The sequence below is a fragment of the Toxotes jaculatrix genome, chromosome 9 (assembly GCF_017976425.1).
Source record: "Toxotes jaculatrix isolate fToxJac2 chromosome 9, fToxJac2.pri, whole genome shotgun sequence".
NCBI classification, from domain to species: Eukaryota; Metazoa; Chordata; class Actinopteri; family Toxotidae; genus Toxotes; species Toxotes jaculatrix.
The window spans coordinates 25,365,034-25,383,627 of NC_054402.1; the positions used below are offsets into that span (position 1 = coordinate 25,365,034).

The 18,594-nt window shown below is 39.1% G+C and overlaps 1 protein-coding gene across 1 annotated transcript in view; it reads left to right on the plus strand.

Annotated features, from left to right (window-relative positions):
- sez6b (seizure related 6 homolog b) overlaps positions 1-14,161 on the plus strand; it is a 108,837-nt gene extending 94,676 nt beyond the window's left edge. Inside the window, exons 11-18 of the mRNA XM_041046420.1 lie at positions 1,358-1,552; positions 3,881-4,072; positions 6,048-6,242; positions 9,692-9,727; positions 9,983-10,091; positions 11,716-11,815; positions 12,749-12,757; positions 14,113-14,161. Coding sequence (XP_040902354.1) covers positions 1,358-1,552; positions 3,881-4,072; positions 6,048-6,242; positions 9,692-9,727; positions 9,983-10,091; positions 11,716-11,815; positions 12,749-12,757; positions 14,113-14,142 — 866 coding nt within the window. The 3' untranslated portion in view covers positions 14,143-14,161. The remainder of the gene's footprint in view (positions 1-1,357; positions 1,553-3,880; positions 4,073-6,047; positions 6,243-9,691; positions 9,728-9,982; positions 10,092-11,715; positions 11,816-12,748; positions 12,758-14,112) is intronic.
- Positions 14,162-18,594: the final 4,433 nt, after the last annotated feature.

An 18,594-nucleotide genomic window follows, 5' to 3' on the forward strand; every position in this document is an offset into this window, starting at 1 on the left:
AATACCAGTTCACCATTGCAACTAAATGTTAACATCAGCATGTGAACATGCTCACACCTACAAAGAGGTTAGAGGGATGCGTGAGTAGACTGATGCATGTATGGAAAGAGAAAAGGTAGCAAAGTAATATGGGACACTGAAGTGTAATACACTACAAAGGGGCGTTAGGTAAAATGGAAGAGGGTACGTGGTCATTTATTTTTGCTAGTACGGGACCAGCGAATGGAAACAATAAGAGGCTGTCCCTTGTGTTGACAGGGCCTTTCCTCAGCGCAGCAGTTTGCCATAGCCAGCACACTATATCTGATTAGAGCAAAGGAATTCAGAGGGAAAAGAAAGGCTACAGAATACAGATCACGAACAACGAGGGATAAAGGGAGCAGAAGCTTTTATTACAGTCTTCTCCTCATGAATCTCATTGTTGGAATGTAAACACAAGACAGCAATGTGGACTGATGTGAGAGAATTTTGCTTGTCTGGAGCTCAAGTGCAATTACTTTGGTGTGTTTGTCCAAATTAGACTTGTAAACAGAGAGCCCCAAACCTGCTGCTGTGTGCCTGGGAATGAGCAGAGCAAAGCCAGCAGCTCTGGTGGATTACAGTTATCTGGCCGAGTTAGAGCTAAGGGGAAGGAGTCAGAAATTTAGGTCCAAATTCTAATAATGTGCTATGAGTCATGTCAACAAATATCCAATCGAAACACGGCATGAAATGACACAGAAGACACTGGCACCCACAGAAGTCGTTTCCTTTTAAGCATACTAGCCAGTTTAGACGAGGCTCTGACCCTTATGTTTGCAGATCTGTGAGGCCGAAACCAGCCTTTCATTGACAGTCTGACATCTGCCACTGTCATTTCATTCTGTCACGACACTGTGATTGTAATCAACTTTAAGCGGCTTCCGTCTAACAAGGATAAATGCCTAAAACCAAGGTGTAGGACAGAATGAACAAAGCTTTTGCTTGGAATTTAATGTTTGACCCATGGGTGGCACTGGAGGAAGGACCAAGGGATCATCATCATCATAAGGAAACTGAGGGTGGTTATCACGTCCTTCGAGTGGAAAGCTTGCAGCATTGCAGCATTAAAGTAGTCTGCCAGTTATAAAAGTGTGCATTAGTCTCTCTGAGTTACTCAGAGAGTAAAGAGGTGGGCAGACAGAGACTGACTGTGTGATATTAGTGTATTTATGTCTCACTTGATGGACAAAAAAAATGGCATCAGCCTTTAAAAGCTCATATTTATATGAGCTTTTAAAGTAGAGTTTGAGTTAGTTTGCATTATAAATCATACCTTACATTAATTTCCTAATATTTTCCTGTCCTCATCTTTCCCCTGTCCCCCACACTCCTGCAGAAGTAGCTCGTAATGACACCTGCCCTGAGCTTCCAGAGATATCTAATGGATGGAAGAGTACATCTCATCCTGAGCTGGTGCAGGGCACCGTGGTGACCTACCAGTGTTACCCGGGGTATCAGGTGGTGGGCGCTGAGCTGCTCATGTGCCAATGGGATCTTACCTGGAGCGGTGACCTACCAAGCTGTGAAAAAGGTGAGTACATAAACACAACCGCCACGACTGCATTATCCACTCAAGATGGGAAAGGTTTTAGATTTGTGCTGAGTACCAACAAGGACAGACATAAAGTACATAGAGGACATAACATTGGCATCATTGTGGTAGATAGTACTAGTAGATTGGTACATTTTAGATAAATCAAGAAAAAAACTTATTCTTGAGCTTTCTGAGACAAGTCTAACAAAAACATTTTTTTATTACCTTTTTATTAAAAATCAAAAACTTAAAGCTCTTATTTACAAAGTAAGCAGATCCTCTCAAGCCATTCAAGGACAGTCTTGACATGACTTGTCCTGAAGCCAGTGACCTAATTGATGGAGTTCCACAGAGATGGTTGTCACTCCAGCAGGTTCTCCAATATCTCTGCAGAGGACTTCTGAAGCTCTGTCAGAGTGACCATTAGGTTCTTGGTCATCACCCTGACCAAGGCCTTTCTTGCCGGGTTCCTCAGGTTGTCTGGATAGCCAAACTCTAGGAAAGGTCCTGCTGGTTTGGCCACTGTGCTCCTGGGAACATTTAAAGCTGTAGAAATGGTTTTGTATCCTTGCCCTGAGCTGCGCCTCACCGCAGTATTATTGCAGAGGTCATAAGAAAGGAAAAGCAGGCAAAGCTTCCGTTGTCAGATCCAAGTCTACATTTGCTCTTCAAATGTTATCTACACTTTTGGATTTGTGAAGACGTCTAACTAGTGACCAGAATTTCACAAGAAAAATCAAATATTTAACTTAAACTTATTGAACTATTTGACTTTTAAATTAGTTTTTTCTTCCTCCCAGACAGCCTTTGTTGTCCTTTAATTTCAGCACTGTATCAAAATAAAATACTGTAGCAGAAGCTAATAGGTTCCTAGAGGGAGGTAATCCATCATAGTGATCTGTCAGAGTATTAGTACAGTTAAAAGTGGATGTGGATTAAAAGTGAGAATATGCAACTTGCCACAAATAACAATTATGGGCATAAAGGTAAATGCTAAAATTCAGAGTATGAAAGTAACCAAGTTAGCAAACTGAAGTGACATTGTTCACTATTCATCAATATCTTTCTAAAATTTGCTATTATTAGCCAACATTAGGCACCATAAGCAACTGGTCATACCAGACCAAGCTGGTCCAAATTGACCTCAGCAGCAAACCACTGAATGTACTGAATTAAGCAACATTGTGTAGTTTTTTTTTCCTTTTGTATATAACTTTTAATGTGTAAGTGAAGAATATGTTATTGCAGTGATGTAACTGACAAAGGAAAGAGAGTTAAAAAGAAAAGCAGAGAAAAGGCAAGCAGATGTATTGTTTATTGTGGCTACCTAACTCAAGCAATGGCTAAGTTTTTGCAGTGAGGGTTTTTATACTATACTGGAATGAACAAACTGTCTGGAGGGAAGAAAAAACGCATTCAAAAATCAGCAGGCTTTTGAAAAAAAAAAAAATCAGCAGCAATGGAAAATATACACTCAAAGAGCACTTTATTACAGACATCATGCTAATACTAGATTGGGTCTCCAACAGTCTCAGTTTTTCTGGGCATTCTTGAACTCCATGAGATGTTGGAAACTTTCCTTTGAGATTCTGCTCCATGTTAACATTATTTTTGCAGATTTTGCGGTTATCTGAGTTAGCATAGCCTTTCTGTCAGCTCCAACCAGTCTGACCATTCTCCTCTGACCTCTCTCATCAACAAGGTGTTTCCATCCCTCGAGCTGATGCTTCACTGGATGGGTTTTGGTTTTGGCTCCATTCTGAGTTAAACTCTAGAGACTGTTGTGTGTGTGAAAAAGCAGTCGCACGGAAAATCGCTTCCCTTTCTGGTCTTTGTGAAATGGGGTGAGACACATTTGCTTCCACTCGTGAACTGACCCACATCCTTTGCTTCCAATACAACCCTACCCACACTATTTACTTTGGCCATACTACGTAAGAACATTTTAGTAAGCGGATTTTGTCTAACTTTACCACAAAGTTTCTGAGTGAGCTTCGTCTTTTGTACCAATAAGAAAAGGCCAAAAGTAAAAATCAGAACATGAATGTGTTTCTGGTCTACTACTCCTACTACTCAAACCCTGGGGTAAAAGGTCAAACGGGTATTAGTTGCTTGATTGTACTCCATCATAATGCTCATCATGTTTGCCCATACATATAGTAGTTTTCCTACTGGTACATCTTTATCGCTCTTTAACATGACAGACCAGCTGGGTTAGTAAACATCAGCATGAAGTGCACAGTTAGCTACAAAGGAAGGCAGAAGACGAGGACAGAAAATGTTAGTTGACAATAACCAACCTTCTTTCTTTTACCGTCCATCCAGTGGTGTCTTGCACTGACCCTGGAAAGGTGGATCACAGCAGACGGGTGCTATCAGGTCCCCATTTTACTGTGGGTTCAACCATCCAGTACATCTGCGACAAGGGCTTCACTCTGTCTGGAAACAGTCTGCTCACCTGCTTCAACCGAGGATCCTCAGGCCCCAAGTGGAACCAGAAGCTGCCTAGATGTCTGCGTACGTATCAGTTAAAATGTTTCCCAAGGTCTATGTAGTTGCATCAAAAGCTGGGTTTAAATCATGAGATACTAATAGTCCACATAATTTGAACAGCCACTGTTACTGTTAAGTGACTATAATTACTTTAACTTTCTGAAACAATCAATCAGACAATCCTGTCTACTTAATACAGTGATTTACAAGGTGTGTGGAGGTGTGAAAGTAGTGGGCAGGGTTTGAAATTTTCTCTCCAGCTTTCTCGTTATCCTTGACACAGTTGCTTCTATCATCTTTATGTGCACAACTAAGTGTAACACCACGACTTGTGTGCACCATTTGTATGATTATCTCAACAAAGACACAGAAAAACATTTCATAGTCTGAAAAAATGTGTGCAAATTATATCAAAACTGAGAGTAAACGGATGAAAAAAAATGCTTTTATGCACATCGGACTACTACAAGATAATATGTTGTGTTTACACTAAAACTAGCAAAAATAATCACTATATTTGTCCTCTCTTTAATTCCCTTCAAGCTTTTAGAACTGGGGTATAGTTAATATTGTGCGCTCTGTCTTTCATTTTGGTTCAGGTGCTAATGTGTCATCAGTTCTTCTCCCTTTAAGATCTACTGACATTAAAAGAAGTTAATTAGCCTGGTTTTGAATTAACAGTTTCCCATCATGACCTAAATTAGTGTCATACAGTCTTCAAACTGACAAGAATGAACTACATGTTATAGTTACATATTTCTGCAGCTGTGTGAAATGGTACATATATCTTATCTTGTCGACATGCAGCCATTAAAAAAATGCACAAAGGTTTTTGTGTAAAATATAACATTTTATAACTTAATTAGACATGTTCCTGACATACCTGCTGAGGCTTCTGTAATCTTTCATTTTTTTATTTAATTAGTAATTGTGATGGAAAGCTTTTTAGTTCTTTCTCGATTTTAATGTAGCCATCAACATCACCAGCACCGCCTCCCACTCTCTTTCTGACAAACTTTGCATTAAAAGTTAGAAGGGAGTCCGTCTCATTAAAATATAATTCTCCTTAGCCTTGAAGCCATTAATCTCATTTGCGTGACCGTCTCTCACTCTGTCTCACCTGCTTTCTAGGTGGAGACGTACTGTACGATGGCTCTGACTTATAATTAATTTAACCAGGACATGCAAAATAACTTTCCAAAAGACAAGTCAGGTCATTGTTATGTATGAGATAGAGATCATGAGAGAAAGACAATTATTGTGTCAAAAGAAAAGGAAAACTGTACTTCCAAGAATGCTTTTCAGCTTCAAGAGCGAGGGACTGCAGAGGAAGATGTGTCAAGATGTGAAAGTGGAACTGTCTCTCAGACATCACACATGTATTTTCATTCCAAATGCAGTTTTCCTTCCCCCTGCTTACTTTGTCTTTTTGAAAGACTCAAGCACATGTGACATTATTTCATTTTCTCCCGAGCTGATCTCTGTTGCAGCTGAGGGCCCAGTTCTGGCAGGCACCATTATATTTAATGATGAAACTTGCAGTTCTTCTAAGAGGACTTCTAAGAGTCTTGGTTAAAACCGGTACAGCCACTGGTTCAACAACATTTCAATGACTATATTTTGTGTATGTGTGTGTGTGCGCGTGCGCACCTGTGTGTACCACCTCAGTGTGTACAGTACTGACAGTTATCTGCTTTCTGTCTGTTACCTGGTGTTCACAGAAGCACTGTGCACAATCACACATCTCTTCTACACATTCACAAATTAGAATTTCTCAGGATTTTTTTTTTTCACCTTTTTACATTGGGTGATATGTAACCTCAGTGTTTGAGCCCATACTCCTCTGAGCAGTGTTACCATGTTCATGACAATCTGCCCATTCGACAGAAGCAGAAATGTTTAGCTTGATGGCGATGCTGTTAGAGAGATGGAAAGATGGCATCATTTTTGGCAGACCATGAATATCCATACCAAATTTCATGGCAACCTTTATCCACAGCTGACACCTTTGAGCCCTGCACCCACCCAGGAACCCCCACCTATGGGATCCCAAGCTCCAACAAGCTCCACTTTCAGCCAGGAGACACTCTCAACTACTCCTGCCTGACCGGCCACCAGCTGCTGGGTGAACCTATTCTCCACTGTGTCCCTGGACACCCATCCCAGTGGAGTGGGCTGCCACCTGTCTGCAAAGGTAAGGAATTACAGCCTGATGTCTTCTCCACAGTATCAGGTCAACTTTAGTTATACACAGTGTCCAAGGGCCCTTAAAAATACAAATAATCTACTTTAAGGCTGGGAAAAATGCAAAAATCTATGAAATCATCCTAAATAACTATATTAATAAATACAAATACATAGCAATGCCTATGATTTGTTGAACTTTTTATAGCTCAACTCAGCTGGTTAAATCTTAAACTGGCCAAGCCAACTAAATTATGTAATTGGTTCCAGAGTCATATTTCATGGAGTCTGAATATCTAATAGTGAAATGTAACCGCTACAGAATACTTTTAATTCAGATACCACTGAATGTTTAGCATCAAAATACAAATTCAAATAGAAAATTGATGTTCCTGTTGCTAAACTATAATTCTTTTTCTTTTCATGTACTTTACATAACATTATTTGACACCCAGATATTCAAGTGAATTAAAACCAGAGAAAAAATAAAAATAAATAATAGAAATTGCCCTAAGAGGTAAAGTGGTATCTGTCAGCAAAGTCAGCAAAGTGGAGCTGCCACGGATCAGACTCCTTTCACCACAGCTCCCAGCACCTTATTGTTGGTTTGTGGATTGTATCACCGTCAGTAGATTCTCAACACTGCTGCCTGGGAGCAGCTCACAAGCCTTACTGCGGTGAAACCAGCTGAAGCTGGATATTTAACAGACATTCGGTACAGAAGAGCTCTGAACAACTGATGTTTGCTGTCTGAATACAGCAACAAGAGCTCACCTGCCCCTCCAGTAACAAAGGTTAGAGACCAAATTCAGAGGCATTTCAATTTTAACGTTGAGTTCTAGATGTTTACTTATTTGGCTGAAATTCATGTTCATTTGTTCATTCAATGTTCATTTGTATTCATGCATATGGTTCATCATATTCATTTATTGTTTTCAGTCTGTTGTCAACTCTTATATATTCTTTTGAATTTGACAAGATGACACGTGTAAGCAGTTGAATGCATCCTGCGAGGGGGACCCCGGGGATCTGAGCCTCGGGGCAGTTGCCCACTTTGGCCTTGGCTGAATGCGTTTAGATAGAACATTTCATCATGTCAGTGTCGGCCCTGTCTGAATCCTGTCCTCGCCCTGTAAGCTGCACTCAGACTGCTGATGCACAGCAGTGTACTTCTTGGTGTCAACTTTTTACAACAGACCATTTATTTTATTTTATTTTATTTTATTTTATTTTATTTTATTTTATTTTATTTTATTTTATTTTATTTTATTTTATTTCATTTCATTTCCTTAGAAGGGGCCCTGTTCTCAGAGCTGCCAGTATTAACTGCTGCAGCGGCCACTGACTTAACACAAAAAAGACACAAGAGAGACTTCCTTGTACTTTCTGGCAGCTTCCATGTTTCCTGAACTGTGATAGCACCATAGCATAGATTCTACATTTTATATATGTATATTTAAATCTGATATCAAGCAAATTCTTTTAATGCAAAATATGCTTATATTTTCAATCTTTGTAATTTTTGCAATAAGCAGAAAGAAATTATTGTTTGCGATTATTTGCTTTTTGCAAACTTTCTGGCAAGTCAGGAATATTTCTTTATTACTATTATTTTTGTGGCTGATGCGAACCCTATATTTGTATCTATAAGTGTGTGTGTGTGTGTGTGTGTGTGTGTGTGTGTGTGTGTGTGTGTGTGTGTGTGTGTGTGTATTTTCTCTTGGATTGCTTCTGTCTAGCTTGTTATACATTTTGACTTATTGTGTGAGAAAGATAAACAAGTAATTTAACAATTAATCAAACCTAGACTTTGTGTCACAGGATCCCTTCAACCTTCTCTGTTATTCTTTCATTAAAAAAACTTTGACAGACTGAAAGACAATTTAACAAAACAAGAAACTGAAGCTAAACAAAAAGACCAAGCATGTTTCAAACAAGCAGGAAGAACTCATCAATCACAGAGAAATGCCAGAGTGATTGGTTTTGTTTTTTTCTTTTCTTTTGTTTGTTTGCTTTGTTTTTTCATACTCTGGATTTGTTTGCTCTGACACTTTGGAGAAGGTTGTTCCAGTCTTGAGGCTGAAATAACAGAAGAGTAGCCTTTAGTTTGAGTCTGCACCTGATCGAAGCACCTGAAGGAGACAGAGAGCTTTAAGGACACCTTAAACAAACAGTCAGTCTGGAGGAGAGATCTGTGCTTTCAGCAGAGATTTCTCTGAGGTTTCACAGCCCAACCACTTATGCATCCCTAACATTATGAACTGGCACTGTGTTACACTGAGGCCTTATTCCAGAGAGGAAAATCAGACACTGACCACAGAAAAATATTTTGCACAAGCATATTATTTGTGCTTTATAACTAAATTTTGACTGTGCAAAGAAAAATGTATTCTGAGCAAACAAAAATCGATCTTGTCCTAAATAAATATAAATTATATTTACTTGTTTGCTAATATCCACATAAGCACACAATAATAACCTCTTTCCATGAGTTGTGCTACTTCGCTTTCGTCCCAGTGACCCTGCCGTGTGCTGGCAAACCCACGGACACTCGCTCACAGTGTCGCTCATGCTCTCCCAGCATCTCTGCTCTGTGCACTCTCAGGTTTGCCTGTGAGCTCACTGTGCCACATGTCCAGCCAACTGGAAAACTAGAGTAAGTAATTTCTGATTGGCTGTTTTGCCTCCAATCAGCTTGATAGAAGTATTACTGGTTACTAGGGCAGTGGAAAAGCACTGGGATAGGTACACCACACCTGCATAGTAAGTTTTTCCAGTTTTTGTTATATACCTAGTTTTATGAATTTCTGCCCACATTAATAAACCAGTCGGAATCCAGGATTTTCAGTTGCCATGGTATAATAGTAATTACGATGTCAGCTGGCTGTATTTATACCTTGGACCCAACTCAGTGCTCTGTGCTTTTTACAGGCAATTGTGCTTCTGAATAAAAACATTAGCCACAGTTAATGTTATGTATTTCTAAAGCAACCAGAAAGTAACCTACCAAATATCTAGGCTACAAGCTAATAAAGTAGAGACTAGTAGTTTCGTAAAATGGATATGTAACCAAAACTATACAAACTACACATTATTGGTGTTGACTTGTTTGGATAGTAGCTTATGTTTAAATGAATGGGCAGAGCAAAGACTTTTGTTTGCTCAAGTAAAATTGTTCTTTGCATGATAATAATTACTTCACTAAATATATTTATCTTATTTACTTGCAAAAAAAAATCTTTTCATGTGCTGAAAATGTCTCATAGCCCACTTTGGAATAAGGCACAAAAAACAAAAAACAAACAAATAAATAAAATATTCAATCAGTTTACTGAAGAAAGCCTGAACTCTACAGATGGGTGTTGCATATTACTATCACATTTTTATCTTTGATGTTTTCTTATTCATTAAGCTGTTTGTCCCATGTTTACCATGTCCTCTCTGATGTATCCTCCTCAGCCCATCCTGCAGGGTATGATGAGCGCAGATTAGATGGTAAGTTTAGGACTATTTGTGTTGTACAGCTTTTCCTGTGTTACTGCTGAAAGAGTTTGAGAAAATTATCCCAACATGTCAAGTTTTCAGAAATTACAAAAAATAACCATCTATTTTTGCCCTTTTAAAATGAACTAATTGGTTTCTAATGAGTTCAGATCTACTGAGGATTGTGAAATAACATAAGCACATATAATGGACGAATTTGTTCTGAGCGAAAGAAAAAAATTGACCCTTTCTCTCTTTTTCTATTAGTGTCTACAGCAGACATCAGACTGGAGGGGGCCCAAGTAGCTTTTGCTGTCTTCATCCCCATCATCCTCCTCCTCATCCTCATGATTGGGAGCTACCTCTACTTCTCAAAGTAGGTTCAAATGTCCAGTGAAGATGTGAGACATTCTTGACATTTTTACATGAATTAATGTTGTCTCGGCTGCTCCCTTTATCTCAGATAAAACTCAATCCATCATGGATTTCTCAATTTCTTCTTCAAAGCTTAGATTTCGGTTCAAGTGAGTGAATGTCCAGTATTTCTTGGACAGAAACGTCACCCTTGGGAACCTTTTTATATTCCCTTTGTAAAGTTCAAGGGGTAGGAGCTCTGTTGTCAGGGAAAGTTACCAATTTTGTATTTGCACGAGTAACAAACCAATAGAATACATAATACATTAATGGTTTACAAAAGAGCTGTGTCTGTGAGATTAAAATATTGATATAATATATATAATATAATAAATATTGCTAAAGCCATACAAATGCTAGCTCTGCACTGTCTGCACACACCGTGTGCTACCTGCAGCACCAAACAAAAATTAGCGATTGGCTAGTGAACACAGTGGTACATTTAGCTAATGAAGAGCCAGATATTAGATAGGAAACACACTTCCAAGTGAATGCTAATGTTGCTACAGTAAATAGGCAACTATTTGCCCACATATTTGCCAAAGCAACTTTAAGACGCAATCACAGCATGCTGTGGAGGACAAATCTGTGAATGAGTCTTGACACTGCAGCTGCTTTGTTCTGTCATAGCCCTTGTTCTGCTGTTTCTTTTCATACTCTGTCAACACACACAGGTTTCGATACGTCTTCAGCTTTTGCTGGTACAGAAGTGTCATTTCTAACACTAATGAGGTCTGACCCTTCACCACACCATCCACCTCCACAAACCCCCGTCACAACCAGCCTACACCACTCCTTGTTAGCTACCCACTGATATTGCACAAGCTGGACTTCCAGCACAGAATCATGGTCACACTGAAGTGATGAAATAGTTGCATTGATTCTGTCATATTCAGACAACCACAAAATTGGAAATGTGTTAGATTTAGAACTGCATAAGCAAGTGATCTGACAGTTTTGGATTCACTTGCACTTTTTTCACTTTACTCAGTAGAGAAATCAGACTGCAGACAAAAGCTGACTAATTAAAGAAGGTGCAGGAGGATGTCAAAGGATGAGAAAAGTACACAGTGTAACACCACAGCCCCTTTCAGAGAAAACAGGCAGACTTTTAAAGTATTCAGTAACTGGACACCACATTTTATTGAATGTCTCCTGGGCACATGCTGCATGGTGCATGTGATTCTTTTAGTTAATTATTTTCTCATCTGGACAAAAGACAAGGTTTGGACAGCTTCAGTCTGAAAGGGATTAACTCAAAGAGAGGCAAATTCTACTATATTTAACCAAGACCATTTTAAAAATAGCTGTCACAGGATTGGGATCAAGGATTTCAGGACACAACAAACAAAAAGATAGAAGGCAAAATCGTTACCCAACAAGAACATACAGTGGCAACAAAAAGATTTTAAACAAAGAGTTCAAATGCATAACCCAGAAACTGTTTGCTTTCCTGTGTTGAAGAGGTTTACTGAACATGAATATTGGTGTCATAATTCCAAGGTGATAATGACTTGCAGCCTTCTTACATAGTATTGTAAAACATACTCGTGTCATGAATGTATTCTTTCTCTGTCGGTGCTCAGGGTTCAGAGGAAGCCACTACGACTCTCCCTGGCTTCCAGCTTACCATATGAAAACATCTCTGGAGAATCGACATTTGACAGCTCTATTTATGAGACAACGGTGAGCCAACATGTTGTGAAGTAGCGGTTATACGTTTATATATGTGTGTTTGTTTGACGGGACATTGACTGAGCCAAGTGCAGGGGTTGTGTGTCTGCTGCATTTTGCAACATGTAAGCACAACACTGGATGTGTTGTTCATCCTGAGAAGCTTTTCTTCTCAACACAGTAGTACAGAGTGGTTACCTGAGTTAGCGTAGTCTTTCTGTCACCTCCAACCAGTCTGACCTCTGACCTCGCTCATCAACAAGGTGTTCCCCTCCTCGGAGCTGCTGCTTCACTGGATGATTTTTGTTTTTGGCTCCATTCTGAGTTAAACTCTAGAGACTGTTGTGTGCAGGTCTACATGTGTTCCTAATAAAGTGCTCTGTGAGCATGTATCCAGAGCATACATTCTACTGGAAGAGTGATATTTGAGAAGGAGCACAGTGATGGCTTTTTTTTTAGACACACATCTGTGTACACATAGACGTCATGTATTCATCTCAGAGGTTTGCTTTTTGACACACATTTCACAACCCACAATCCACAAATATAAATTCAAAATAACTGATTGCATATTTGATCTCTTCAGTTTAATATTTAGCAGTGGTACCTTTGGCAGCAGTTACAGCTTTGCATATTGGGACACAGCAGGCCCATGCCTTTTCAGGTCAGGATCAGAAAACAGGACATATGACTGAAAACCTGCATAAAGCACAAATCCACCAGTCAACCATTTGAGTAATAGCAAGAATTTTCTATCTATAATGCAGAACTAAGAATTTCCTTTTCATTTATTTTGTTACTACCTGTATATATTAATAAATCCCCTTGGACTGTACTGTGTGTAATCATTAATAAGATGCAGCCTCAACATCAATAACGGATGGCATTCTTTCTGTGTTGAGTTACTCTTTTTCTTTTTTTTCTTCTATGCTGGCAATCCTGAAGAACAATGAGGTAAGTTGGTCCTAACCTGAAGCTGCTGTCTCAGCTGCTGAGACATGAGAATATTTTCTGATGGTCAGTAAATCTCATGAGCAGAACCAAATCAACAATGAATGCGTTCAAGTACTGTGTGTGTATCCAGAGCATGAAATGTGTTATTCCTCTGTGCCATCGTTGACTTGAAGCTATTAAAAATACATCAGTGAGCCACGTCGTCACACTGGGTGACAAGTTCCTTCACTGGCATGAACACACACACACGCACACACACACTGTAGTTTATTTTGACTCAGTCCCACACACACTGTCTCGCTGCCCCAAATATTCACTACAACACCAATTCTGTTTTAATCTGCTACTGAAAATGGTGCTGAACAAATACTCTGTTTCCTCCTTGATTACTTGATATTCGGGACATTATGTTGTCATGTTGGTGTCTGTGTCTCTGTGACTCTGTGTGGACACATTTTGTGAGCTTGATAACTTGAGTACGATGCATAGTAGAAACTTCAAACTCCATGCATCTCGCTACATAAATGTACAGATTAATGAGGGAAAACTGATTTTGCAGAAATTGCTGTAACTCTTCAACACTTAAAGCTAAAAACAATCCAGTGATACCAGGTATGTAGTATGCAAAGACAAACATGTTGGTATAAAAAAAACAATTATAATCTTTGAGCTAATTAGCTTAAGTAAATTCTTGTGAACATGATAATTCAAGAACAATACCTAGAAGAAACTTCATACTTACACCACAGGTACCTCTTGTGGAATAGATGATCTGATTAGAGTTTGCTGTGTCTTGCTGCATAAATTTGCATATTAACAAAGTAAAATTTGACTCTTGATGACAAACTGTTAGTACTGTGAGTGTATGTGTTCTTTTGCTTGGAGACCATGGTGGGATATAAGGCAATCCAAGTGGTTGTTGTTTAAAAATTGAACAAAATGTATTTCTGAGGTGCTTTTAAAGATTTACATCCCCAGCAGGAACCAGTGAGCTTAGGGATGAAAGCCAAAGACATGGTATGGTCAGACAGGTCTCATGTTCTGTACATCAGGATGTCTCTTTTCTTTGACCCGTGACATGACATGGATGTATCATGCTGTGCTTCTTGTGCATGCCAATGTAGTCTACAATGCTGACAGATGCCCCAGTACATTGTCATAGACACTGTTTCCAACATTGTTCAATGAGATTGTTAACGACAGTGATTCTCCCTTGAAAAACAGTAGTTCAGTTTCACTCTAATTTAATTCACTAGAATGTAAACTGGATTTTTTTCATGTGATGGTCATTGAAAATGTTTGGCTGCTCTATGAGTAGCTCTCTCAGAACATTGATGTGTTCATTCTCTTCCCAGGAAACAAGAGAGTATGAGGTTTCGATCTGAAGACGCCAGTGTGTGTGTTTCAGTATGGACAGATAAGAAGCCCACGGGCCTTTTTCGACGTCCGTCAGACTCACACCTCCGGTGACTCCTTTGACGCCTCCACCCTGTTCTCTGTACACTGAATATGAGCCTCCCTTTATTTACCCAACAGAGGACACCTCACCACCCCTGGAAAGGCTGGGCAACTGGATTATTTTTCTAGCTCTTCAACAGTAACGGTCCAGCAGCAGCAGTTTGTACAGTTTTTAATCCTGTGCTTGCATCCTGAGGACTTTAAGCGCAAAGTAATATCTCAGAAAGCAGAGGAAATCAACGCAAAGCTAGTGCCATTAAGTGCATATAATCACAGATGTTACGTTGTGTTATGTACATTACACACTATATGTCTTTGCCATAATTTAAAGAACAGTTCTTATGGATTTAAGGGATGTCTATTAAGACTGAATGTCACAGAAAAACAGCAACATTTGCTTTTATCAGAAGTTGCCCAGAAATATTACTCTTTGAATTTAAGCGTATTCATGCCTTAAATAAAAGGCCCCTTGAAGGAACAGCTTTCAGTACAGAGCTTGAGTCAGGATGTGGTTAGCCTAGCTTAGCATAAAGACTGGAAGCATGGGGAAACAGCTAGCCTGGGTCTGTTCACAGTTCAAAAATAGTGTACACACCCACCAACGCCTCTAAAGCTCACTAATTAACATGGTGCATCCTCTCAATATGAACTCTACCTAAAAGTATATAAATAAATCCAATCAAAAAATTGGTGGTTTTAGGGATGTAACTATTCCTTGGAAAGATGTTCATCTGTCCTTTCTGTCTGTCTGCGGCGGATCAATTTCTACTTGGTGTATCACCATGAGTTTTGTGTTACAAACTGAGTTGAAACACTTTTAGTGACATCCCATGCATTAAACTTTCTCTGAAGCAAAAGGAAGTTACACACCATGATAAGCTGTTGTTCATATTGCCATTGCCTGTCTGGAGATTACGTCTAAATTTCGGCCCATCACTGTCGTTCAAACATACAGTATATATTGTCCTATGAGAATACAGTATGTATCCATGCAAGCTGGTGTGATGACAATGATAATAATTAACCTATTTTTGATTCAGTGTACATAAAGTACTGATCAAGCAACTTCACAAACATCTTCAATAAAAGATATTGTTCAGAAAAAAAAAAACAATGTGTTTCATTGGCTGAATCACAGGTCTCCTTGTTTGCATTGTAGATGAGTGAATGGTTTGTGTCAGTTTGAGTGTGTGAGCCAATGTGAGTTGCAGAAATTTCAATTTGTCATGCTTATACAGAACTAATGACGTGAAAGTGATCTATTGAATAAATTCATTTTTGGAAATGTAATTTGTAAGACACGGTTGAAAGTAACAGAATGGCTTGACACTGCAGTCTGACTGCTGATGAATTTAACTTTTAACCACAGAGTCATATTCAGTATTCTTGACTCAAATTGTTTTCAGAGCTCAGATTCCTGAGACACAACTCTGTAATAATGGTTTTTATTCATAGTAGCATAGTATTTACAGTAATAGAAAACTAAAATACTATGTGAGTGCAGAATAGTAGAGTAGAGCAGGACAAAGAAAATCAATCAGATATTAAAAGCAGATTTGTGAGTGTACGGAGACACATTTTAAGAGTCAGTTGAAAACAAACTAAGACTTACAATTTTGTTTTGGCTGATTCCGAACACACCAACTTACCAAACCTTCTTGGTTTCCACGTGATGACAGAACATGTGGCTGTCACCTTGCTTAATTAAAATTTTATACTATCTGAAAATGTAGTATTTGTGGTACAGTAGCAGGTAGTAGGTAGTGTTTGGTGAGCTGAGAAATATTTTGAACTTACACACCCATTAATATTGAGGCCAACAATTAATTTGCCCCCTGCAATGACATCTTTTCTCTATCTTTAGTTTTAAAAACAGAAGTACAAAAATGCAAAGCATTTGCACTGGTGTGATTTTTATTTTAACACCTTTGAAAAAAAAAATGCAAATGCACCAACATTTTTGACAGTGAGAAGCTATGACGGGCTGTTCTTCTGCAGGTTTGGCCAAGTTTCTAGATGTCACAGACTCCCAAAGAACCAAAGAGAGAAGATCAGTCAGCAGAAACATCCAGAGAAATTAATTAAAGTAATCCATCATTTTTACTTGCTCTTTCCTTTACAACATTGCAATAATTGCAGTCATGCTAAAAGTAATTCCATTTTGTTAGAATTGAATGTGAAGAGATCTCTGTCTTAATTCCATTGCATTAAGTTTCATTGGGCCTCGATCGTGCCTATAGAAAAGAAATCAGTAATAGTGTGTGGTAATGAAGAGATGAAAATAGTCCCATTAAACATGATAATTAGCTATGTAATGAAGTCATGACACGAAGAAACTGCAATGCATCTGCTGTTCAACATGATGTATGATGTCTACTAAGGCGGCAGTAGTATCTCTGAGCAGGCTTACTAATGGATTTTTGAAAATAGTGGAGGTCTGAGACTTCAGGCTCTGTGAACCTGCAGCAGAGCACACAACTCCTGTTCTAATGACTGGGGTTTTATCCCAGAAATCTGAGTGTTGAGGTGAGAGTAAACAACCTCACTGTGGTCACACTGAGCATGTTAGGGAGCGCTGGATGAGGACGTGGCTTTCTTCCTTTTTTCAGGAATTCTAAAAGGTTTGGTGTTGTGTTCATAGATGGGATTTTCCTCCCAGTTTGAAAACAATGGAGCATATTAGTGCCACATCAAAAGGTGACAAGCATAGATGAGGTCAGTGCAGCTGTGCAGGTTGTTGTACGTCAACTTGCAGGCTATTGCAGAGATAGATGTCCACCAAAATGGTACATGCACAGAAATACATGACAATCACTAATAGACGTCTTGGTCGTCTGCCGGAGGTGAACAAAATGTTTGTGTGTGCTGAGCAACAAACAAGCACACTATAAAACAGGAAAAGAGGCCTACACACTTCTGATGTGTTTTTTTGTGTTATATGGACGTGACTGACAACATTTTGACACTCTAACTTTATAAAACGTGAAGTTATCATCTGTCAATTCACGTTCACATCATCAAACAGCAGCTTAAAGATGGATGTTTCTCAGAATACCGTAAAGTTGATGCACTGCCTTTTCTATCAAGCTTACAAAAAGACTCTTATGAAAACTCAACAGTAGTTCACGTAAGTATAAAATGGATGTGGACCAAACTGGTACAACACTAAAAACTGGTATTGTTTACACAGAAGATAAGGCAAGGCCGGAGGCTGTCTACCTCAAGCAGACAGGACATAATGTGTCATTTCTGAAACAGACAGAAATAGAACATGTGTTGCAACAGCTCTGCTTGGTTCACCCTGCTGTTGCTACGCTTTGTGTCTCCAGGGCTGCAGACCAAGCTAGGAGCTTAATCAGCAGCATGGGACACACCTGGTCCCGCTGTGGCCCCATGCATATAAACCAGAGCAGCAGTCCTGGGGAACATCTCTTCACCCAACACAATTCTGCACTGTGGTTTCTGTTTCCTTTTCTTTGTTTCTACCAGCTCAACATTGGCTCAGCTCATTTTCACTCAGCCATTCCCTGACTTTACAGATTCCTCCCATCAATTTCTGTCTTTTCGTTTTGGTAATTTTATAATAAATAAATGACTTTTTTATTTAGTAAACCTGTGTGTCTTCCATTTTTTTCTTTTCTAAGAGCTGGGGCTGTAACACATGTGAGTAGAAGAAGCACAAAAGGACATAAGCTGTCGTTACAGAGAGAATGCTATTGGCAGTACAGGCCAGAGATGGTGGTATAGCATCACTGACTGTCTGTGAATACTGACAGCAAAATGTAATATCTTAACAGTTCGTGGCTGAACTTATTTCTAGGGTGGGGGGATGCAAATGTGTCAAGTAGAATAAGATACACTAAATCAACTATCTACACCATTGTGTCTTTCCTGGTGCCTGCTGCACAGGGGTAGTTTTATCCATGACAATGGTCCTAGTGAAGACCACCCATGTCCCAATTGTGTAGTCTTACCATGTTTTGAGTATGTAGTGTATTAGACACTAGAGTACAGTAGAATTAAACCAAGACCTACTGATTTGTCATCTGACACGCAGGTTAAGAAAAAGAGATCTGTCCCAGCAACTAATGTTTAGCTTTAAAGAACAGGAAAGTCAGAATCACACTAATCTGGATCTGTGATCAGTGCTGCCACTCCCATAGAGCCTGTAACAGTTGAATTAACATTAATGCCCACATCCATACAGCCTACTTAAATTGAGTGTGTCCAAGTGGCAAAATTCTGAGACATTTGTAAGTACATATACCTTCTGACCCTTGAATAGTCCACTTTTAATTGCCATATTAAAATCAATTTAAACATAACCTAACATTAGAATCTCCGGATGTGCTAATTTTTATGGTTCTATACACATTTGC